Below are 24749 nucleotides of genomic sequence, written 5' to 3'. Positions count from 1 at the left end.
AAAGGGGCTTTTAAAAAATAACTATCTTTAAAAAGTTTTGAACACTGGCCAGTGTGGCTCAGTTGGTTGGAGCATCCTCCCATAATCGAAGGGCTGTGGGTCTGATTCCCGGTCTGGGCAGGTACCTACCTAGGTTGCGAGTTCAATCCCCAGTCCAGGTCACAGTCGTGTGTGACCCCCCCGGTCCAGACACGGACAATCCCGGTCTGGGCACGTATGGGAGGCAACCAACTGATGCTTCTCTCTTGCATCGGTGTTTCTCTCTCTCCCTTCCTCACTCTCTAAAACTAATAAAAAATGTCCTCAGGTGAGGATTGAAAAAAAAAAGCTTTGAAAATGTAAAACACCTACAGTAAATAATTCGAACAGTAGAAGCGGTATACCATGAAAAAGAAACTCTCCTCCCACTTCGGGTCCCCACAGACAACTGCTCTCACCAGCTGTCTCACCCGAAAACCCCTCGAGACGCTCTGTGCACGCACAGGGGGAACGGCTTAGTGCGTGGGTTTGTCTCGGGCACAACAACAAACAGATCTTTATTCTTTCTTTCTGTGGTGGAGCCTTCTGACTGCAGCTGGTCGCAGCATCTGATTTCCTCTTGACCAGAGGATTTCCTCCACTTGACCCGTCCCCAAAAGATTTGGGCCTCCCTCTTTGGAGCCCTTTTTGCTGGGCCTCATGGGTCAGTCCTTAGAATATAAGTGCTTCCTTCCCGTGAGAGCAATAAACCCCGTTCTCTTTTCTTCCTCTAACTCCTCTTTGTACTTGAATTCCAGTTAAATAAAATGCAAGGAAGACAAATCCTAGGGTACTGGCATAAACTGTCATTCAAAAGTTGTTTAATTGATTGATTTGAGAGAGAGAGAGATGTCAGTCTGTTGTTCCAGTTAGCTGTGCTTTCATTGGTTGCTTCTTGTATGTGTCCCGACCACAGATCAACCCCGCAACCACGGCGTATCAGGACAATGCTCTAACCAACTGAGCTATTCCACCAAAGCTCAAAAGTTGTTTTAAAATAAAAATAACCCAACGCTGCATTTTTGAAAAAAGATGCAGAAAACAGACAACCCTGACTGGTGTAGCGCAGCGGGTTGGGCATCGCACAGCAAAGTGAAAGCTCAAGGGGTGGGGGGTTTCAGTGCCAGTCGGGGCACACGCCCGAGTTGTGGGTTCAGTCCCCAGTCGGACACATACAAGGGGCAACTGATGTTTCTCTCTCACAACCATGTTTCTCTCCCTCTCTTCCCCTCGCTCTAAAAATAAATAAATAAAATATTAATAAAAAAAAACAAACCCTGCACACAGAAACATACCAACAAATCTCAAATCAGTTTATCTTAGAGGACAGACCAACAGATAAAAAAAGGCAAATATTTTCATAATATGCTTGATTCTTTGAATATAAATTGGTAACCAAGAGCAATTTAGAAGTTCACATTAAAATTAATGATTGCACCAAGATGACACTGTCGGTTTTATTTTATTTTTAAAAGATTTTATTTATTTACTTTTAGAGAAAGAAGAAGAAAGAGAGGGAGAGAAACAACAATGTGCAAGAGATACATTGATTGGTTCCCTCTCCCACGCCCCCAACCAGGTGACATGGCCCGCAACCCAGGCATGTCCCCTGACTGGGAAGTGAACTGACGACCCTTTGACCTGCAGGCTGGCACTCAGTCCACAGAGCCACACCAGCCCTAAACCAACACTGTCAGTTTTGGATACCAAATTGTCATTTAAAAAATATTTTTTTTATTTATTTTTAGAAAGAGGGGGAGGGACAGTGAAACAGAGAAAGAAACACCGATGTGAGAGAAAAACACTGACCAGCTGCCTCTCATATGCACCCCAACACACAACCCAGGCATGTGCCCTCAGGGAATCGAACCAGCAACCTTCCTGTTTTAGGGATGACACCCAACCAACTGAGCCACATCGGTCAGGGCTAAACGTCACTGTCCTGGTACTCTCACACGCTGGAAGGATTACAAACAAGAACGTGTCTAAGGAGCAGTTTAGCACTCTGTACCCAAGTCCCCCCAAAGTGCACCTTCCCTGTTGAATACAGTCACGTAAGCATCTGCCCTCTCTCCAGCTGCACCGATCGATTGGCTTTGTTGGCAGGGGTACTCAATAAATTCTTACTGAACAAATTAATGAGCACAAACCAACTCCTGATCTACAAAACTATCCACTTACATAACGGCTGAATACTGTGTTTCTTAATCTTTGCCATATGCCTCTAGAATCTATCTTTTTAAGTCTCGAATTTAAGGAGTTTTTAACACTTTCCACCATTCCACCTCTCCAAGGACCTACTGTTTTTGCCATGTATAATGCACACTTTTTTGTGCAAATTTTTGAGAGAAAAATAAGGGTGCGCATTTATACATGGGAATAATCATTCCATCCCCTGGTATAATAATGGGCATAATAATCTCACTTCACTGTGCATGCACATTATACATGGCAAAATACAGTAGTTTAAGAATCCCTAAGGATATCTATTATGCCTACACCCTATCTGTATGTAAAGAGTGATTCTCAGTGCTGATGGTATTAGAAGAATCTGAGGAGTAAATGGATTAAATTCCCAATCAAAAGTCATAGTGGCTGAAAAACAAAAAACCCACCAAGACCCAGAGATATGCTGTATGTGAGACTCACTTTAGATCTAAAGACACACATAAGGTTGAAAGTAAAGGTACAGAAAAAGATATTCTACGTAAATGGTAACAACAAAAAGCAGAGATGTTTAGTATACATAATAGATATTCAGTAAAAAAAACTGCCTAGGGACAAAGATCATTATATATAATGACAAAGGGGTCGATTCGATAGGAAGATGTAACAATTAAAGATACAGATGCACCTCACATCAGAGCACCTAAATATATAAAGCAAATATGGACAGATCTGAAGGGAGAAATTGAAAGCAATACAATAATAGTGGGGACTTCGATATTTTATTTACAGTAATGGGTAGAATAGCCACACAGAAAAATGAGTAAGAGCTGACTGGAACAACACGACAAACAAAAGGGACCTAGCAAATAAAATAAAACCCCACCCAACCAATAGAGGGTATATTTCTTCAAGAGCACATGGAACGTGCTCCAGGAGAGGTCACATGTCAGGTTACCAAACAAGCCTTAAATTTAAGACTGAAATCATTCCATGAATCTTTCCTGACCACAGTGTAATGAAACTAGAAACCAGGAACCGCAAAAAACAGGAAAATCCACAAATATGTGAAAATTAAACAATACACTTTGGAACAGCCATTGGGTCAAAGAGGAAGAAAAATGAGAATTTTAAAAGTACTTCAGACAAAAGAAAATGAAAATACAACATACCAAAACTTATAGGGTACAATAAAGGCAGTACTGAGAGGGGAATTTACCAACAAAGCAAAGACCAGGGTCAAATGGCTTCACAGGTGCATTCTACCAAACATTCAAAGAATTAATACCAATATTTAAACTCTTCTAAAGAGCAGAAGAGGGAACATTTTCAAACTTATTTTATGAGATCAGTACCATACCAATACCAAAACAAAGATACTATGAGAAAACAACAGGTCAATATCCTTGATGAATATAAATAGAAAATTCCTTGATTATAAATAGAAAAATCTTCGATAAAATACTAGCAAACCAAATTTAGCAATACACAGATTGGTACAACCATTATGGAAAACAGTATGGAATTTTCTCAGAAAACTAAAATTGGACCTGCCTTTTGACCCAGCAATTCCACTGCTAGGATTGTATCCTAAGAACCCTAAAACGCCAATCCCAAAGAACATATGCACCCCAATGTTCATAGCAGCACAATTTACAATAGCCAAGAGTTGGAAGCAACCTAGGTGCCCGTCAGTAAATGAATGGATCAAAAAACTATGGCACATATACACAATGGAATTATATGCCACAGAAAGAAAGGAGCTCCTACCTTTTGCAACAACATGGATGGAACTGGAAAGCATTATGCTGAGTGAAATAAGCCAGGTATTGAAGGACAAATACCATATGATCTCACCTTTAACAGGAAGCTAAACAACACAACAAACAAGCAAGCAAAATATAACCAAAGACACTGAAATAGAGAACAGGCTGACAGTGACCAGAGGGAAGAGGGGAGGGAATTTCGGGGGAAATAGGGGAGGGATTTAGAGGAACATATATAAAGGATACATGGACGACAACTGAGAAGGGTGGAAATGGGAGGGAGGGAGGAACACGGGGAGTGGGATGGGATGGGAGTAATAAACAGAAAACAGTACTTGAAAAATAATTAAAAAAAAACAAAAAACAAAACAGCCCTGGCTGGTGTAGCTCAGTGGATTGCGTGCGGTCTGTGAACCAAATGGTCGCTGGTTCGATTCCCAGTCGGGGCACATGCCTGGGTTGCAGGCCAGGTCCCCCAGTGGGGGCCATGTGAGAGGCGGCCACACATTGATGTTTCTCTCCCTTTCTCCCTTTCTCTCTCTCTCTAAGAATAAATAAATTTAAAAAAAAAACCAAAAAACAAAACAAATTTAGCAATACATTAAAAGGATCATACACCAAAGTCAAGTGGGCTTTATCCATGGGATGCAAAGATGGTTCAACATATAAAAATCAATGTGATACACCACCTTAAGTGAGAAAAACCCCCAAATGATCATTTCAACATAAAAAAACATGACAAAGTTCAACGTCTTTTCACAATTAAAATTCTCAACAAAATACGTATAAAAGGACCTTACCTCAACACAGTAAAGGCCATATATGAAAACTATACAGCTAACATTATTTTCTAAATTTATTGCATTTATTGGGATGTCAGTAGTTAATATTAACATTATTACATCTTGCTAATCAAAAACTTATGTGTTCCAAATTTCCCCTCCTAGGAAGCCATATACCACACTTTTATATGTATAACCTTATCTGATATATGAGTTGAAACCAGGACGGAGGAGTACAATCTCCTGGATTATCAAGCCAATTAAATCTAAGAAGTCACCCCAGCTCTACCTTCTTTTGAAACCAGAGTCCTCCAATCTTGGCAGAGAGAAACACCACCCTTAGGAACCCAGGGGCTTCCTGAGAGCTCAGGTTGTGCTGCAGAGGAATAAAAAGCAAATCTTCAAAGATGTCAATTCGCTCCCATCCCAAAGTCTCAAACCATGGAGCATGTACACACAGACACAGACACACACACACACACACTCACAGCATCCTGAACAATCTTTAAAACCGAGGATATGATTTATCCATTTCCTATCTGAAGTATCTCAAACCATGGAGCATGTACACACACACAAAACAAAAACAAACAAAAGGACACAACAATGAGGGTAATACCCTGGTGGAAAACAACACTGAAAAAGCAACAGGAAGCCACAGAATCACTGAGCACCTACAAAGTAAGTACAAGACACTATGGTAGACACAGTACCTTCCTTTCTTTCAGTCTGTCCTTGCTTTGTGCTAAGCACTTCAAAAATACCAATTTGTGCTATCCTCATGACTACAACTACGTGGGGATTGTGGGGATTTCTGTCATCATTTCAGATGATTGCTGGTTAATTCAAGACCCAGAGATGAAATAACTTGCCCAAGGTCAGAATGTAGAAAAACAGCCCTGGCTAGTGTTGCTCAGGCTGGACTGCCAACCAAAGGGTCAGTGGTTTGGTTCCTAGTCTAGGGCATATGCCTGCGTTGCAGGCCAGGCCCCCAGTAGGGGGCGCCTAAGAGGCAACCTCATACTGATTTTTCTCCCCCTCTCCCTCCCATCCCTTCTAAAAATAAATAAATAAAAATTAAAAAAAAGAACGTAGAGAAACAGGTATGCTCTTTTTAGGCAGGTGAACTGCATTAAAAGATGATGAGCATGCAATGATGATACTGCTAAAAGCTGCAGCTAGTATGTACTGAACGTTGACGCCTGGCCCAGCAGTTCTAGGTTCTTTTCATGCAATAACCCAATTAATTTTCACAACAACAATCCTGTGAAGTAGAGACTCATTATTCTCATTTCACAGATCAGGAAACTGGGGCTCAGAGGCGACATAACAGTGGCTGAGTCAGGACTTAAACCCAGGCAGTCTGATCCCATAGTTCACTATTTACTGAGCACCTACTATTTGGCAGGCACTGTGCCAGCTTCACAGAATGTATGCCCATTAGGAGTCTTCAGCCAGCTGGCCGACAGAGAAGTCATGGGCTAACCACAATGCTAAGTTCCAGATACTATGGAGGAGTAAGAAGCTAAGGACAGTATGTTGGGGAGCACACAGGGGTGCAGATCTAAGAATTCAAGTCTTCTCAAAGGTCAAAGGGAAAGAAGAGGGAAGGGAGACGTGTTCCAGAAAGAGCAAACCTCAAGCACAAAACCCTGCGGGAAACCATAAGGAGGTTTTGGCAAGTGAAGTGTAGGCTGGTGCTTCTCAAACTTTAATGTGCATATATTTATCACCTACAGACCTTACCAAAATGCGGATTCTGATTAGGCAGGTCTGGGGTGGGTACTGACACCCTGAATTTCTAACAAGCTCCCAGATGATGATGACTCTCTGGTCCTTGGACCACCTGTTGAATAGCAAGCATGAACAAGTCTGCGTAGGCAGGAGGCTGGAAAACAGGTAAGGGACACATCCCACAAAGGCCACATTGAGGAGTCTGAGCTTGGTCCTTAGTGCAGGGAGGAGATACTTCAGATAGGAAATGGATAAACCATATCCTCGGTTTTAAAGATTGTTCAGGATGCTGTGAGTGTGTGTGTGTGTGTCTGTGTGTGTGTTTGGGGGGAGAGGCCATGCGCAGCCCATTTCTACCCTGGAGACATAGTCATTTCCAGTTCTAAATTTGACATCTATTAAGTATAAATGAAATAACCTAAAAACTCTTGGTCAGATGCAAAAAGCAGCAGCAGCCAGGTGGGGAAGCAGAATGACACACAGTGGCTCTGTAATTTGAGCATGCAAGAAAATCACCACAAGAACTTACTTAAAACAGACTTCTGAGTCAGCCCCTGACAGCATCTTCTTTAGTAGGTCTACAGCAGGGCCTGAAATTTTACATGTCTGGCCAGTTTCCAGGAAATACTAATCCTGCTGGTCTGGTCTTGGGTTCACACTTTGAGAACCACTGGGGCAGCAGGAAAAGCACAGGCTTTGAGGACCACACAGACATGAATGTGAAACCTAGACCCACCACTTTCTAGATGTGTGACTTTGGGCAAGATTTTTCTTTTTAAACTCTGAGTTTTGGGTTTATTTGTAAAATAGGAATATAATACTTAACTCATGGCAGGGTAGTAAATGGTGGTAAGGATCAAATAAAGTATCCGTAAGGTACCTGGCACAGAGCAGGTGCTTGATAAGGCACAGGGGCCTCGTCCTGGGTGCAATGGAAGGCAGGACCAACGAACACACTGAAAGGAGGAAGACACAGGCTCAGCCTAAGGGACCTTCAGACAAGAGAGTGAGGTCCAGCCAAGGAAAAGGCCATTACCATATGCGAATCAGACCACGGAAGGAAGTGAAAGATCCTCTTACCCTAGTGAGAAAGGTGAACCAGAAGCCTACAATGACCACCTTTGAAACTCAAGAAATTCATGGTTTCCTCGAAAATATGGGACATTGTATCAACCCTAGCAGCCTAAAGGTAGAACAAAACAAGGGCAAAGTTCTACCTGGAGTTGGTTTGATGAAGACGTTTTTTTAAAAACCTCAGGGGTCAAGTAGTCCAGGAGTCCAGAAAGAGGAAGTGACACTACCTGTGGTCACACAGCAAGTTATCTGCAGTGAAGAAAGGCCAGCTGCCCCAGACCTGACACAGCAGGATGACCAGAGGTTTGCCAACAGAGTGTGAGCTAGGGACACCGGGGCAGTCTGCGGTCATGATTAGAGGTGTCCAAAGAAAAACTGTGTGCCACAGATTGAGTGTTTTTTGTCTGCCTTTACTTGCCCTAATTCTTATTCTTTTAAAAAAATTGTTGTTTCTCCTCTGATTCTTTGTCGGCCTTGTCCCTCCCCCAATTCAATGCTTTTCTACTAATAAACAAACCACTGTAGTCAGCCTGGTATTTATCCTGTACTTCAGGATTACTTTGAAAAGAACAGCGAAAGTAGACCAGTTCTACTAAATATTAAAAACACAGTTCAGAGCTATCCAAATTGTTTGGTACCGGAGAGTGTAGACAAGACTTTAACGTAAAAACTGAAATAGAAGTTGTATTGGAAGAAAATATTAATATACATATACTTTTAAACAATCTTGACATGGAAAGTTTTCTAAGAATGAAACAAGCATGTACAAAAGTCAGAAAAATACATAAAAAGAAAAGGAAACTACAAATATTGTTAATTAACACAATTTTGAAAAATCCTTAACAAAACACTAGCAAATCCAGAAACATATTAAAAAGTGACCAAGTAGGGTTTTTCCCAGAAATGCAAGGTTGGCTTAATATCTAAAAATCCATTAATTTAACAGACCATGTAAGTAGAAAAAAGGGGGGAAAATCACACAATTATCACAACCAAGTGCTTGGCAAAGTCCAACACACATTCATGATAAAAACTCTCAACAAACTAGAAACAGAAAGCAATCAGAAAAAGGCAACTACAAAAAACTCACACCCAACATCACGCTTAGTGGTGAAAGACTGAATGTTTCTGCCTAAGAAGAAAAACAAAGCAAGGGTGTCCATTCTTACCATTTCTATCCAACATTGTTTATAAATGCAACTAATGTGTACTAAAGCAAATTAATTAATTAAAGGCATCCAGATTAAAAAGAAGTAAAAGTGCTTTTATTTGCAGATCACATATATTGTATCTAGGAAAGACTAAGGAATCCGCAAAACAATTACCAGAACTAATAAGTTGAGCAAGGTCATAGATTACAAGAGCAATATATAAAAATTAATTGTATTTCTACATACTAACAACAAACAACAAAAAATAAAATTAAGAAAACAGTTCCACTTATAATAGTTTCAAAAGGAATAAAACATTTAGAAATAAAAATTTTAAAGGACTTGTATACTAAAAATTACCAAACATTTCTAAGAGAAATGAAAGGCCACCTAAACTGGAGAGACAGTCTATGTTTATGGATTGGAAAACTTGGTATTTAGGACAGCGATTCTCCCCAACCTGATCTGCAGCTTCAATGCAATCCCTATTAAAATCCCAGCAGGCTTTTTTGTAGAAACTTACAAGTTGACTCTAAAATTTGTATGTAAATCCAAAGGGTCTGGAACATCCAAAACACCTCTTAAAAAAGAACAAAACTGGCCCTGGCTGGTGGAGCTCAGTGGATTGAGCGCAGGCTGCAAACTAAATGGTAACCGGTTTGATGCCCAGTCAGGGGCACACGAGAGGCAACCACGCATTGATGTTTCTCTTCTTCCCTTCCCATTCTCTAAAAATAAATACATAAATAAAATCTTAAAAAAACAAACAAACAACAACAACAACAACAACAAAAAACCCACCAACAAAAAACCCAAAGCAAAATCAGAGGATTTATACTTTCCAATTTCTAAGCTTATTATAAAGCTACAGTAATCAAGACAGTGTGGTAAGGATAAGCACAAAGATCAGTGAAACAGAATTGAAGTCCAGAAGTCTTTACTTTTAGAATAAACTGACTTTCAACAAAGTTACCAAGGCAATTCAACAGGGAAAAGATAGTCTTCTCAACAAATGGCACTTGGACAGCGGAGTAGCCATATGCAAAAGGAACCTCACACCATACAGGAAAATGAACTCAAAATGGATCACAGACCTAAACAGAAAAGTTAAAACCGTAAAACTTTTACCCTGGCTGGTGTGGCTCAGTGGACTGAGCACCAGCCTGTGAACCAAAGGGTCACTGGTTCCATCCCCAGTCACGGCACAGGCTTAGGTTGCAGGCCAGGTCCCCAGCTCGGGCACACAAGAGGCAACCACAAATTGATGTTTCTCTCCCTCGCTTTCCCTTTCTCTAAAAATAAATAAATAAAATCTTAACAAAAACAACTATAAAACTTCTAGAAGAAAAGCTAGGAGAAAATCTTTACAACCTTCGCCTGGCTGGTGTAGCTCAGTGGATTGAGTGCAGGCCTGCGAACCAGACTGTCGCGGTTCGATTCCCAGTCAGGGCACATGCTTGGGTTGCAGGCCAGTTTCCGGCAGGGGCCAGTTCTCTGCAGGGGATGCACGAGAAGCAACCATACATTGATGTTTCCTTCCTCTCTCAAGATAAATAAATAAAATGTTTAAAAAAGTCTTTACAACCTTGGGTTAGGTAAAGATTTCTTAGATACAATACCAAAAGCACAATCTACATTTTAACAATTGATAAATAGGATTTCATCACAATTTAGAACTTTACACTTCAAAAGATAGTAAGAAAATGAAAGACAGGCCAGAGAATAGGAGAAAAATCTTTGTAATTACATATCTGGATAGGAGACTTGTATCCAGAACATACACACACTCTTACAACACAATAGCAAGACAAACAATCCACTTTTTAAAATGGATTGTTAAAATTGTCTGTACAGACATTTCACCAAAGGTATAGGAATGGCTAATAAGCACATGAGAAGATATTCAGTACCTTCTGTCACAGGGCAATGCAAACCAAAACCACACGAAGTATTGCCACACACCCACTAGAATGGCTAACCTCAAAAACAGACAACGAGTGTGGATGAAGATGTGGAGAAATCAAACACCCTCACGTATTTGGGGGAATGTAAAATGGTATAGCCACTTTGGAAAGTTTGGCAGTATCTTTAAAAAGTCAGACAAGAACTTACCACACTACCCAGCATGTCCAATCTTAGGCATTTACCCAAGAGAAAAGGACATACATGTCCGTACAAAGGGCTGTACGTGAGTGTTCCTAACAACTTTGATCACACCAGTCCAAAACTGGAAACAATCTGAACACCATCAGTTGGTGAATGGCTACACAAAATGCAGTAGAATCATAGAATGAAACTCTATTTAGCAATAAAAAAGGAGTAAACTACCAACTCACCTTACAACACAATGACCTTAACTAAAAGTCAGATGCAAAAGTCTACATACTGTATGATTCCATTTACGTGAAATGTCGAGAAAAGGCCAATCTATAGAGATATAAAGTGGATCAGTGGTTGGCTGGCTGTGGGAGAAGGGACAGTCCCCAGTGTCAACCCCCTGACTACAAGGGAACTTGCTGGGGTGGTGACAGAAACGTTGTAAAACTCTGTCATTGTGATCATGGTTGAATAAATCTATGTACTTACTAAAAATTATTCTACTACACATGTGAAATGGTAATTCCATGGTGTTAAATAATGCTTCACAAACCTAAAGAAAAAAAAGAACTGCTGAGGGAGGTACAGATGAAACAAGTTTGGCAATACAATGGTAATTCCTGAGGTCGGGCAGTGGGTCAGGGCTTAACTATACTATTTCTTCTACTTTTGTGTATGTTAGAACTTTTTACAATTTTTAACAGGCATTTTTATGCACATAAAAATGTTCTGGAGAAATAGTTTTTACAAAATCAAAATTACCTCTGCTGAATGAATTGGGGATAGCTGAGTGACTTTCTTTTCATTTATAGCTTTTTTATACTAGCTTTTGCATGTACATGGATCACCCATATTCAGAATATTTACATTTTAAGGTGAAAAAAATGGGTTGCCTCTGGAAACATTTCAGGAAAGATATACAGAAAATGGGAGTTACAAGGTAGAACAATGCAGAGGGGATTCTGCAAGCAGGTGTGTGGGTAACGAGATCAGATCAGCAACTCTTCACCTCAGATAGGGTGTTGCAAACCCCACTGACAAGCTTGTAAAATCCACAGAGCTTGCTTCCAAGAAAAATGCTACAAAATGCAGAATCTAGTGTACAAGTCCAGGAGGACTGAGGACTTATAAGTTCATGGGCCCCTGCTAACACCCCTGTACTGGATACCATTTCAGCTTTTTGTAATTCTTTTTTAAAAAGATGCTTATTTATTTATTTATTTATTTATTTAATTTCTTTTGCGAGGGGAAAGGAGGGAGAGAAACATCAATGTGTGAGAGATACTTCAAGTGGTTGCCTCTCGCATGGCCCCAACTAGGCACCCAGCCGGCAACCCAGGCAAGTGCCCAGACTGGGAATCGAACTGGCAACCCTTCAGTTCACAGAATGGCATTCAATGCACTGAGCCGCACCAGCCAGGGCAACTTTTTGTAATTCTTTACCTTTGCAGCCTAGTAGATGATGTCTGATTCATTTCTGTATGGAAGTTAGGGAGTTAGGGAGTAGCAAAGTACCTGCTTCTTGAGAAATTCTATTGCATTAACCTTTCATTTTTAATTGATCGCCACAGGAACACTCATGTGAGGTTCAGTCTGAAAAGTCAGTAAGTATTGAGCAAACATCTTTTGTATGTTCAGAGCCCTAACAGATGTGAACAAGTCCATTCAACATTATTTTGCTTCGCTCGGTTCCCAAGTTACAAGATGGAAGAGGCAGTATGGCAGGGAATAGGTGACGGGGATCTAGAAGCCCTTTGTGCTGTAACCTAACATCCCACTACCGGGAAAGATACGGTGACCTGAAAACTTATAAAGTTCAAGAGACCCAAGAATCAAGGTTCTGCCTTCCTTATCTATTTTATTCTCAGGAGCCAAGCAGGCAAAAACAAAAACAAACAAACAAACAAAAAAACTCTCCTAAACAGACCAGTGAATGAGTGTTAGGAATGAAGAGTACCCCTCACTCACCAAATTTGCACCACCGAGTTGGAAAGGTGTGAACCATTAACTTCTTCCAAAGAAAATAGGAAGTTTCCCCTGAGAACTGAAAATTATTTCATTCACTCACATTTCTCTGTGGCTAGAAGTTGACCTTTCCTTCTCTGTAGCCCTCTGCCCTGCAGCCTCCTTTCCCATAAAGAGCATTACCTGGAGATAGTCTGGCCACTCTGAACGGCTTTCCTGGGTCCTATTCCATGCCATTCCTGGGGCAAAAGCAGTGCCTCCCTTCACAGTGAGCTAGATGCTTTTTTCTTCTCAAAGATATAGTCGCCATTTTGAGGTCACTCAGTAATTGCTCCCCAGGTTAAGGGGGAAAAACACAAAGTAGAAGGCTTTGGGGCACAGTTTGCCAACAGTTAACTGAAATCAATTATCCAAACAGCTAAAGCTCCCTAAGAATTCAACCACACGCGCTGGATAGTTAATGACAACTAAAGAACACTTACCAAGCAGCCCCACGGAGCTAAAGAACTCACAGGAAAAAGAAAAACAGAATTAAATTAGCCACAGGAGAGTCTGAAAATGTAGCCTTTGTTTCGGAGCCCACAGACACAGAGGAGCTGTGAGAAGATACATAAAAGACTCAAAACTGTTCTTTGGGGGTAGGGAAAAACCTGCAGCAGGCTGTGGAAATCCAATAAAGAAATGACTACCCTCACCAAGCAACAGACAACCAGACCTAAACCTTGAGGCTGGAAAGTACAAAAAGAAAACTTAAGAAATGCATTGACCTTCTCTCTTTGCCTTGAGTATTTATAAAAGAAATTCTCAGTCCAAGCAACAGGCTTAAATGGTTCACCTCTCAAAAGCATTCAAATGTTGGAGTAGAAAAGTTAGCTCTCTTTGTGCTAGGCGGTTTCATCTCATATTTCATTTAATCATCACAGTAACTCTTTGAGGAGAGTATCATCCTCATTGTAAAAATAAGAAAACTTCGATTCCCAGTCAGGGCACATGCCTGGGTTGCAGGCCAGTTCCCTGCAGGCCAGCTCCCAGCAGGGGACGCACGAAAGGCAACCATACATTGATGTTTCTCTCCCTCTCTCCTTCCCTTCCCCTCTAAAGATAAATAAATAAAATATTTAAAAAAAATAAGAAAACTTCCTGGACAGTTAGCTCGGTTGGTTAGAGCACAATACCAATACACCAAGGTTGCAGATTCGATTCCCAGTCAGGGCACATATAAGAATCAACAAATGAATGCATACATAAGTGGAAAAATAAACTGATGTCTCTCTCAAAGCACTCAATAAATAAAATTTTAGAAAAAAATTAAAAAGATAAAAATAAGGAAACTGATTCAATAAAGGATGATAAAAGTCCTGAAGCTGGATGGGTGTGTTGGCTACACAACAGTGTGAGGGTATTCGATGGCACTGACCTGTATATATAAAATAGTTAAAAATGGTAATTTTATGTACTGTATATTTTACAATTAGAAAAAAGATTTTTTAAAAGGGTAACTGAGGTTTAAAGAGGCAAACTGTTTGCTGGAAGTCATAAAATCAATCGGTGTCAAATCCTAGGCCAGGTCCTCAGCCCGAGCCATAGTCTCTTCTGCGAAATGGACTTGCGTAAGACGGAAGAATGGACGGTGGGCATATGGCTCATCGACGGACGTGTACTGTGCGAAGAGAAAGTTTTTCCTCAAATCCAAGCAACACAGGGGATTACCACCAACTTTTAATAGCTTTTGAATTAGAATGTGAGAGTAAGAAAAACTTTATATGGAGACCACCTCATTTGGGGGCTGCCAATCCAATCACCTAAACAGAGGGGTCACGCGAGTGACGAACATGAAGCGGCTCAGGAGTAGGACCAGAGGGAATCGAGAAGACAACGCGCTGGGTCCTGCGTGCGGGACGCTGCTGATGGGGAATCTCGACCCAGATTTTCAAGAGAAAGGAAAATCTAGAACTGTGAAATCTCCCCATCATTAAACACTGACAACTCACCTGAAAACTTCTAAAAGGCTGTGCCAGCCCAGCCCACTGCTCCGATGAAGTCCACATGAAGGTGTGCTGCATGCATGGCCACTTTGCAGCGTTTGACCTACTTCAGGTAGAAACAGGCCCGGAGAGGTTACGGGCACCTGGCCTCCCTTCTGAACAGCCTGAAGAATTCAGTTCCAACTGGTGATTTGATTTTTTAACATCAACTTATGTTTTTTATGTCTAGTTGGTATATAATCTTATATTGGTTATATTAGCTTCAGGTGTACAATATAGTGACTCAAAGTTTTTGTGCCTTACCCTCTGATGAGTCCACTCATTCTAGTCACTGCTAGTAAGTAGCATTTAATGTACTTCCTGAGTACAACACCTCAGGATTTCAAACCCTCAGAGGTCTGTCAGCTTAATGCTCAGGCACAGGTGAGACACCGTGGTAGGAAAGCAGAAAAGGAAGCAATGACGAGGAATGAGACAGAATTGAGAAGTCCTGGGTGTCCTAACCATGCCCCATTTGGGGAACACCAGTGTCAGCAAATGGTTCAGTGATCAAAGCAGGTCTGGGGATGGTAGGTGGCTCCTATAGGGTGGACTGTGGCCAGATGGCCCTGTTCATCCTGGGTCCTTCCCACCTTCCTGTCAGCGCCGGAGATCAAACTCAACTTTCTCAAGCATTCTGTGACCTGCATCTTTAATGATGAGATCAAAGGGGAACTTGTGTCAAGCTGTAAAAGAAACCAGGAGACAACTTAATGCGATCTCTGCCTCTTCTGTGCTTCCTGCGGGGACTAAGGGCACACTCCTTTAAAGGGACTCCTCAGAGAAACACGCCAGACCCGAGGCCTGGTGTCTGCACCAGCTGTAGAGACACAATGACACAATGGCTCCCACAGAATACGTGCAGGTGGAGCAACTCAAGAGATGGGATGGACAACACAAGCGACAAGAGACAAAAGCTTAGAAAGATCACAGGAACTATTATGATGGGGGAAGAAAACCAAAACCCACCTGATTTTATAGGCATATTGGCAAAAGTCACCTTAAATGTAAGTATTCTAAACCACAAAAATTCTCAACCTGGAACTGAAAAATCATCGAGTCCAAACTTTGGGTGGTGATTGTAGGTACGATGGGGGATGGGTAGAGATGGAAGAGGGCACAACGGTAACGAGAAAAAATACAATAAGAAATAAACTACAAAAAGAAGTAAAATTGAAAGGTTTTGAAAGAAAGTCCAAACCTTAATCTCACGAGACCTATGTGGAAACAAACCAATAAAGCCAAACCGGTTTGCCCCACGGTGGGTCAGCGGCAGCGTTAGGACTAGGCACAGGCTGCTGACCCCTTCCTCTCTGGGCTGATGCCCGCCCCACACATGAGGCCCAGAGGAGACAGTAATTTTCCACACACGGGACTGGTGGCAGAGTCCAGGCCTCCTGTCTCTGTTCTAGGACTCTACCATCCAGGTTCTACCACTAACAACAGTTCCCACGCTTCCGACTGAGCTGGGGGGACAGGCTAGCACCGCCACCATCTGCTCAAAGGAACCCTGAGGTCACTCAGTCCATTTCCCCACCACCGAACTGGGTCACACCCAAGGAACTCAAAACAGTGTGACTTGATGCAGCAATTCCACTTCTAGGTATAAACCCAAGAAAACTGAAAAACAAAAACTTGCAAATGAGTGTTCATAGCCATGCTACTTATAATAGCAAAAAAGTGGAAACAATCACATCAACTGATAAAACAAAGAAAAGGTGGTCTCTTTATATAATGAAATATTATTTGGCCATAAAAAGAAATGGATACTAATAAATGCTACATTACCTACCTTTGAAAACATTATGCTACGTAAAAAAAAAGAAAAAAGAAAAAGAAAGCCAGCCCTGGCTGGTGTGGCTCAGTGGATTGAGCGCCAGCCTGCAAACCAAAGGGTCACTGGTTCAATTTTCAGTCTAGGGCACGTGCCTGGGTTGCAGGCCAGGTCCCCAGTTGGGGGCATTCAAGAGGCAACTGATCGATGTATCTCTCACACATTGCTGTTTCTCCCTTCCTTCCCCCTCTCTAAAAACAAACAAACAAACAAATAAATCTTTGAAAGAAAGAAAGAAAGCAAGAAAGCAAGCCAGCCAGCCAGCCAGCCCTGGCTGGTGTAGCTCAGTGGATTAGACTGAGCGCCGGCCTGCAATCTAAAGGGTTGCAGTTCCTATTCCCAGTCAGGGCGCATGTCTAGGTTGCAGGCCGAGTCCCTGACGGGAGGCACACAAAAGACCATCACACATTGATGCTTCTCTCCATCTTTCTCTCTCCCTTCCTTTCTCTCTAAAAATAAAATCAAATCTAAAAAAAAAAAAGAAAGCCATATACTAAACACCACATAGCATACGATTCCATTTACATAAAATGTCCAGAATAGGCAAATCTATACAGACAGAAAGTAAATTAGTGGTTGTGGGGGGCGGGAGAGGGGGCGTGTGGGAAGAGACTGATAATGGGTTTCTTTTTTGGGGTGAACATGTTCTGGAAGAAGATAGTGGTGGAGGTTGCACAACTCTGTGACTATACCAAAACCCACCAAATGGTATACTTTAAAAGGGCCAATTTTATGGTATCCAAATGATATCCAATAAAAAAAAAAGGAAAAAAAGACAAAACCCAAAACAGTATGAACAATGATGTGTGAGAGAAGTACACAGAATTTTATTCTCCAAATGGAGGTTTCTAAACTCCTGAGATGTCTACAAATATACTCAATGGACATTTCCCAAGTTCCACCCCAATAATAGTCCCCAAAGCATATTCCATATGCTCGGTATTTCCATAAAGAGTGAGATATGAGCCTGCCTCTCACCTCTGGCTCAGTTAGATCAATTTGGTATCCTGGAACTTTATAGAGTCCTCTAAACCCAGCACAGGAGGAAGGCAGGAAAACCAGAGAGAACTTCAGTTATACCAACTCCAGACCTGCAGGTTCAAGAAAACACCCACTGTGCTAACACAGGTGGCAGCCCAACCCTTGGGGAAGGAGAGCCGATCTCTAAAAAGGGAGAGGAAAAAGCCCACACACTACAACTTGAAACTTGCACCCACACCCCGACTTTCAAAACAAAAGAACAAACCCCAAACCAAGCCTGTTCCCACGGTCACTGAGTCCACTAGCTCAGTTCCGCTTTGGTTGTATGACTTGCCTCAGAAACCCACACCCCAAAGCAGACCCACACACATGCTTACATCCTCAATGGTTGTGAAACAGCCCATATATAAGAGGGTGTGGGGACTGCTCTGACTTCCGTGTAATAGTTCCGTGACACAGATCAAATTCCAGTCTATCTGTAGCCCCACTCGGCCTGTTACACATATTCCCCTGTAATAAACTTGCTTCCCCACCTTTTCACTACTGCATGCAGTTTTTTGTGTGCACTCTTTACACTGACCTCTGTGGGTCACTGTGTGTATTACATCTTCAGTTTCTTGAAACCAATTCCTATATTCACAGCACTTACTCACTGACATTATCTTGTTAATATATTTGTTTACTTGTTCTCTCTCCCCTCAGACTAGAAAAGCTCCACAAGGGTGGACTTTGACCCTCTAATTCACAACTACATCCCTAGGCCTTGGCACAGACCAGCACACAAATAGTTGTTGATTATATAAATGTGTTCCAGAAATATGTGTTGCTAACTCATTACTTCTTTAAAACCCCTGAACAGGGCAGGAATTTCCCAGTGCAATTCTATCAATGCCACTTGACAGAACTTTTTCCCCATGGCAAGAGAGGGTGTGCCCTTTCCTAGGTTCTTGCACCATCCTTGTTCTGAATGTGGTTTCAACATGCCACTTGTGGGATTTTCCTCCATTCATGGTTCAGACTGGCCTGACAGCAGAAAAATCAGGCAAGGCTGTGAAATCTCTTTTACCTAACCCTGTTCTAAATAAGGAAGCCCTCATTAAACAAAAAGGATAAGTCATCAGGTGGTTAAAAGGAGGAGGGAAACTCATTATCAGCCAATACCCTACCCTTGTTTGGAGAAAATCAACACCAAAAAATTAAAAAAAAATTTCCTTCGTTACAGACACATGTCACTTCCTTTTCTGTGTCTTCCTTTGCATTCACTCCCAGGATAAAATTATCAGCTAAGGAAGCAACTTATAGGAAGACCTAGAAAATCACTCTCCATTAAAAGACTTCAATTTACTCTGGCTGGTGTGGCTCAGTGGATTGAGTGCCAGCCTACAAACCAGAGGGTCAGCAGTTCGATTCCCAGTCAGGTCAGATGCCTGGGCTGTGGGGCCAGGTCCCCAGTAGGGGGCGCACGAGGGGCAATATACATTGATGTTTCCCTCCCCTTCCCCCCTGCTAAAAATAAACAAACAAAATCTTTAAAAAAACCTACATGACTTCAATTTTTACAAGCAGAATTGGTTTGAATTCTGCTTTTATGAGCAGAATGAAGTTCTGGATGAAAGGCCATTCTTTCAGAGATCTACTTCCAGGGTTTTGTACAAGAAGCCAGCAAGTTCTGACCCACTTTCCAGGCACACCACACCCTTACCCACACACGGGCTTCATCCTAAAGAGCTCCGTGCTAATAAACGTTCATCCCTTACAGCCTATGTGGCCCTGCAGGGGCATGAAAAGGGGAGACAGCCGGAGGGGGTAATATAATGTTTTTAAAAACGTAGTGCAGACCACCTCCATTATAAAACTGCGGATTCCTGGGCATCATCTAGCCCTAAGAAATTAGAATCTTTACGAGTGGGGCTCAGGAAACTGCATTTTCAACACGCCTATCCTCCTCCCTAGCCTTATGAAATTTTAGAACCAGCGGAGAGGCAGGGAGTTGATGAAGTGGAGACAGGAAAAATAGAGAAAGGTCTGGGGATAGAAGATGCGGTAAGGGTGGATTAGGCTCCGGGATAATGGCAGTCGAGACTGGTGCACGGTGGGAACAGGTGAGGGTGGAGGTGAGTAAGGGGCTCGGGAAAGGATCTGAGATACGGCTTGGGGTTGGGAGGCTGGTCAGGGGTGAGGTCGCATTCATGGACTCGTCGGGATAGTGGGGAGGCGGAGAAAGCAGGGTCTGGACGTGAGAGGGAGGAGCGAGGGCGGTAAAAATAGGGGCCTCCTCGTAGGGGATAGGGTTGGGAAATGAAAACTGTTAAATAGAGGTCACAGAAGGCGGAGACCAAAGAAGGAATGGGAACCGGCTGAGGCAGTGGCCGAGACCTTTTCTCAGACCCAGTTTCTGCCTCCCCTAAAACTCCAGGCCTTGACAAGCTTGAGTGGGGACCAATGCCGCAGAGGGGAATTTTAGGAGAGACATGCCCAGTCAGGGACGTCCCTCAGGCCTCATCTAGGGGTTCCGGCGGTGGCTCGGGGCAGGCATGCGGTACCGGAAGGTCCTGAGATACCCGGGAGAACTCCGCTCCAGCTACGGATCCCGGAGTCTCCTTCACTCACCATCGCAGCCGCCATCTTGGATCCACGTGTCGCCGTGATTACGTCGGCGGAAGTGGTGTTTCCCTAGTTACGGACTTAAACACCGAAAGGTGCCGCCGGACTTCAGCAGCTCCTGTAGTTGCGGTCGGGAGGGGCAAAGTACACCTAGCTCCTCATCCGTATCCTGGTCTAGGCAGTCAATTGCTAGTAAGGGGAAGAGAGGATAGTGTAACTATGGGAGCCATATTAGCTCCTGGCAGAGACTGCTCCTCCCCTTCCCTCACTGCATTGTGGGTAATGAGGGTTGTGCGTAAACGCGCTTGTTCTTTGGGCGCCATCTTTATTATTGGCCAGAGAACCCGTTGCCAGGGTTACCTGAGGCCTTGATTTAAGAAAGTGGGATGGGTAACAGCGCTCCAATAGCACCCGACTCCTAGAATAATTTGTAACTACGTATATAATTACTTGCTTGACTCTTCTACACCCTCTCCAATAGAATGTGATACCTATTAAGATAGGATTCTGTTTTTTATTATACCTCGTTCTGCTTCATTTTCATCCGAAAAATGGGGAGGGGATTATTATAATATCTCAATCGTAGTGTTCTGATGAGGATCCAATGACATAATGTTACCCAGATGTCACTATACTCATGTATACTCCTTCGGGCATATGGTAATTGCCCAATACAATGCACTATTTGTTAAATGAATGAATGAAAAGCAGCCTATTTGGTGGAGAAAGACATCTTTGAATGTGAACTTCACCATGTGCTAGTTAGGTAAGTGTGTGAGTTGAGCCAAGTCACTCAACATTCCTAAGCCTCATTTTCCACTGTCTGCTATGAACATGGGTATACAAATAATTTGTTTCAGTCTGTCTCTTTCAGTTCTTTGGGGCATATACCCAGAAATAGAATCGCTGAATAATGTGGTAATTTTATGTTTAACTTCTTGAGGAATTTCCATACTATATTCCACAGGGGCTGCACCATTTTACATTCCCACCAGCGGTGCACAAGGGTTCCAATTTCTCCACCAGCACTTATTTTCTGTTGTTTTTCATAATAACCATCCTAACAGGTGTGAAGTTTTTAAAACTCTCTAGACCTCAAGTTCCTCATCGATAGAGCAGGTATCATAAAAGACCTAGTAGGATGGCTATGTGGACTGAGTAAGTTAATATATGCCAAAAGTTTAGAATAGTTCCTATCACATAATAAGTGCTATGTTGTATACATGTTTAATATTATTATTATTATTTTGAGGTCAGCAGGACAGTCCTTCTTAACTTTGGAATGATGGAAACATTAAGATAGATGTTGAAGAAGATGGACAAGGTAACCCAACAAGTGAGAAGGGGGTTAAAGCTTGACTCAAATCCATTGAGTTGCATCCATGCCTCTGCTGTACAAACAGGCAGACAAAACCAATTTTAAAACAAAGGGTGTTATAGTGACATTGGGCCATGTAGTTTCAGGTACCTGGAGAATGAGAGAGCGGAACTGGGCTTAGAGGAAGCAAATCTAAACCTTAGATGCCTCCAAGGAGAAGGGTAGAATGTACCTTTCTGTGGTAGGATTACCACAGAAAGGTAATCTGTGTCTTTCTCACACTGGTTTCAGTTATCTGTTGCTGCATAACACACCACCCTAAAACTCAGTAGCTCAAAACAATGATTTATAATTTCTCTTGCTTGTGTGGGTGGGCATTCTGGACCATTTCAATGGTCTCATTTGGAATCTCTCATGCATTCTCATCTAATGGCTCAACCAGAGCTGGAGGGTACAAGGTAGCCTCCTGTGTCTACATGGTTGGTGCTGGTTATCAGATAGGCCTCCCTCTCTACATGCTCTCTAGTCCTTAAAGGGGATAGATAGCCTAGGCTTCTTCTCGTTGTGGCCTCAGGGGTTCTGTGAAGGTAAGAGGGGAAGTGGCAAGGCTCTTCCTGAGGCCTAAGCTCAGAGTCCCATAACATCAGTTCTGCCCCATTCTATTGGTCAAAACAAATCACAAGGTCAGTCCAGAGTCAAAGTGGGAGGGAACCAAGCAAGGGCATGAGTTTAAGGAGGTATGATTCATTGGGGGTTATTTTGTAACAATTCACTGTGCCATCCTTGCCCACACCACCCTCCTCTCTCTCACGTAGGCCTCCGTGGCAGCCTTCTACCTGGTTTTCCTACATTACTCTTGTCAGCTCTAATCTCTATTGTACATTTAACAGCCAAAGCAGTCTTTCAAAAACAAGAATCAGATTGTATTTCTCCCCTTTTAAAACTCCCAAGGGCTTCCCGTTGTGATTCATAGAAAATCCTAAGTCCTCACCATGACCTGCCAGGCATTGCATGATTTGGCCTTATCTCCCCCCTACTGGAGTGGATCACCACACAGACCTCCTCAGAACCTGACAAGCTCATCTCCGCTTCAGGGCACTTGCAGTTCCTCCTGTCTGGAATCCTCTTTTCTCAAATTGTGTGTGGTTAGCTCCTTCTCGTGTTTAGCGCCCAGCTCAACTGCCACCTCCGCTGAGAGGGAATCCCTGGCCACACATGCAGATATAGGTATAATTTGGTTATTCATTATTGCCCATCTCCCATAAAGGCCCGGGTTGGGTCTATATTGTTCCCAACTGTGTCCCTTTATTTATATTTATAAATAGAGTATGTATTTTATGGAAGAAGGTTCCAGCAAGGGCAGAGGTGCCAAAGGGCCGTGAGTGTCATAATGCAGTTCTGGTTGGCAGTTTGAAGTGGCCACGGTGGTACCGTTTACAACACAAAAGTCAGCAAGTGCTAGAAATCAGAACTTGCGTTATTCCTTCGCTAGCAAGGTTTTTCTGTAGAGGGCCACATGGTCAATATTGTAAGCTTTGAAGACCGTGTGATTGGGTCACAAGTACTCGACTCTGCCTTGTGGCACCAACAACGGCTACAGACAACAAGTAATGGCATGGCTGTGTTCCAGTAAAATGCGGTTTGCCATGGTTTGCCAAATCCAAGTCCAGGCTTACACTAATGGAACAAATGTTAACAATGCAAGTGAAACTTGAAGTGTGTTGTGTCTATAGCTGTTGCATTATGATTAGCACAAAATTGTGCTGGAAACTCTTCCCTTATTCAGCAGAGAAGTTACTCATGTCATCTACTAGTGAGTGAAGACATACATACTTATTTCATTTTCTTCTTACTTATGACTACCAATGACACTCTCAAGTGACATTCACGTTGGAACTGTACTTGAGAAAGGTATGTCATCAAGCAAGTTACCTCTGTGGGTAATTGAAGCTTAATCCTGTGGGGAAATCCTGGGAATCAATGCAAAACACACACCTCACAGTTATCCCAATGCAGAGGCAAGAGAGCTGGGGTATTTATATACCAGCTCCCAAAAATCGTTAGTTGAGGACTGATCCTAGAGGGTGGTAATTCCTTGGCACTTTTGACTTTCTTGCAACACTGGCAGCTGAGTTTTTTGCAGGTTTAGGAAGAGAGCCCTTGGGCACAGTGATGCAGACAATGTCAAAGAGGTACTGACGGTACACGCCACGCCCTCTTACGTAAAAGTCTGGAGGGCCGCCCTAGCTGTACGAGGCTGTGCCTCGGATGTCCTCAGAGACCCATCTATAGAGTTAACTCGTTTTCTGCAAGCTCCTGTATGGGAGTGAGAGCTCCGGCTTTCACATGCACATCCTAGATGCCACGTCAAAGGAAGAGCTGAAAAGTAAGGGGCCAAGGGTTCACATCCATTGTTTTTTGTTTTATTTTTGTTTTTTAGAGAGAGAGAGAGAGAGAAGGGAGAGAGAAATATTGATGTGTATGTGTTGTTCCACTTATTGATGCATTCATTGTTTGTTTTCTGTATGTGCTCTGACTGGGGATCGAACCCACAACCTTGGTGTATCAGGATGATGCTCTAACCTACTGAGTTGCCGATCCAGCACTCACATCAGTTGTCTTTTTTCAAAAAAAGATTTTGTTTATTTGCTTTTAGAGAGGGGAAGGGAAGGAGAAAGAGAGGGAGAGAAACATCGATGTGTGGTTGCTTCTCACACACCCCTCGGGGATCCATCCCCGCAACTCAGGCATGTGCCCTGACTGGGAATTGAACCAGAGACCCTTTGGTTTGCAGGCCAGCATGCAATCCACCGAGCCACACCAGCCAGGGCCACATCAGCTATCTTTTAGGAAAGGATGCTGGAAGGTGCTGTACCACACTTGTACTTACAACCCCTTAATCAGAACTTAATCACACGGTCCCACTTTGCTGCAAAAGGAAATGGGAAGAGTAGCATTCATTCTAGGTAGTCACACGCCCCGATACAAATTCTGTTTCTCTAGAAGAAGGGGGAACGTGGAAATGGGGACAACTAGCAGTCACTGCCAACCTCCAGAAGGGAAGGGATGCAAATGGAATGCAAATTGATATAGTCTTATGTCAGATGTACTGTGATGAGGACACAGACAGGAGAAAATTGAGAGCCTAGGTTGGGGAGTAAGGAGGCAGCTTTATTCCAAATCACAGGGAAACCAGTGCTTTCCCTACATTTAAACTGAAAGCCGCAGCTAGAGA

At 42.7% G+C, this 24749-nt stretch overlaps 1 protein-coding gene across 2 annotated transcripts in view; it reads right to left on the bottom strand.

Annotated features, from left to right (window-relative positions):
* Positions 1 to 20353, bottom strand: part of TM9SF4 (transmembrane 9 superfamily member 4) — a 48853-nt gene extending 28500 nt beyond the window's left edge. The window contains exon 1 of one of the 2 annotated variants that reach the window (XM_037043834.1): positions 20203 to 20353. In XM_037043834.1, coding sequence (XP_036899729.1) covers positions 20203 to 20217 — 15 coding nt within the window. In that variant the 5' untranslated portion in view covers positions 20218 to 20353. The remainder of the gene's footprint in view (positions 1 to 20202) is intronic. The other variant, XM_037043835.1, reaches the window with a different exon arrangement.
* Between the last annotated feature and the right edge of the window lie 4396 nt (positions 20354 to 24749).

This window comes from Sturnira hondurensis, unplaced genomic scaffold (assembly GCF_014824575.4).
Source record: "Sturnira hondurensis isolate 20B ecotype Veracruz unplaced genomic scaffold, ASM1482457v3 Scaffold0004136, whole genome shotgun sequence".
Classification (NCBI taxonomy): domain Eukaryota; kingdom Metazoa; phylum Chordata; class Mammalia; order Chiroptera; family Phyllostomidae; genus Sturnira; species Sturnira hondurensis.
This window is presented reverse-complemented; position numbering and strand designations above follow the sequence as displayed.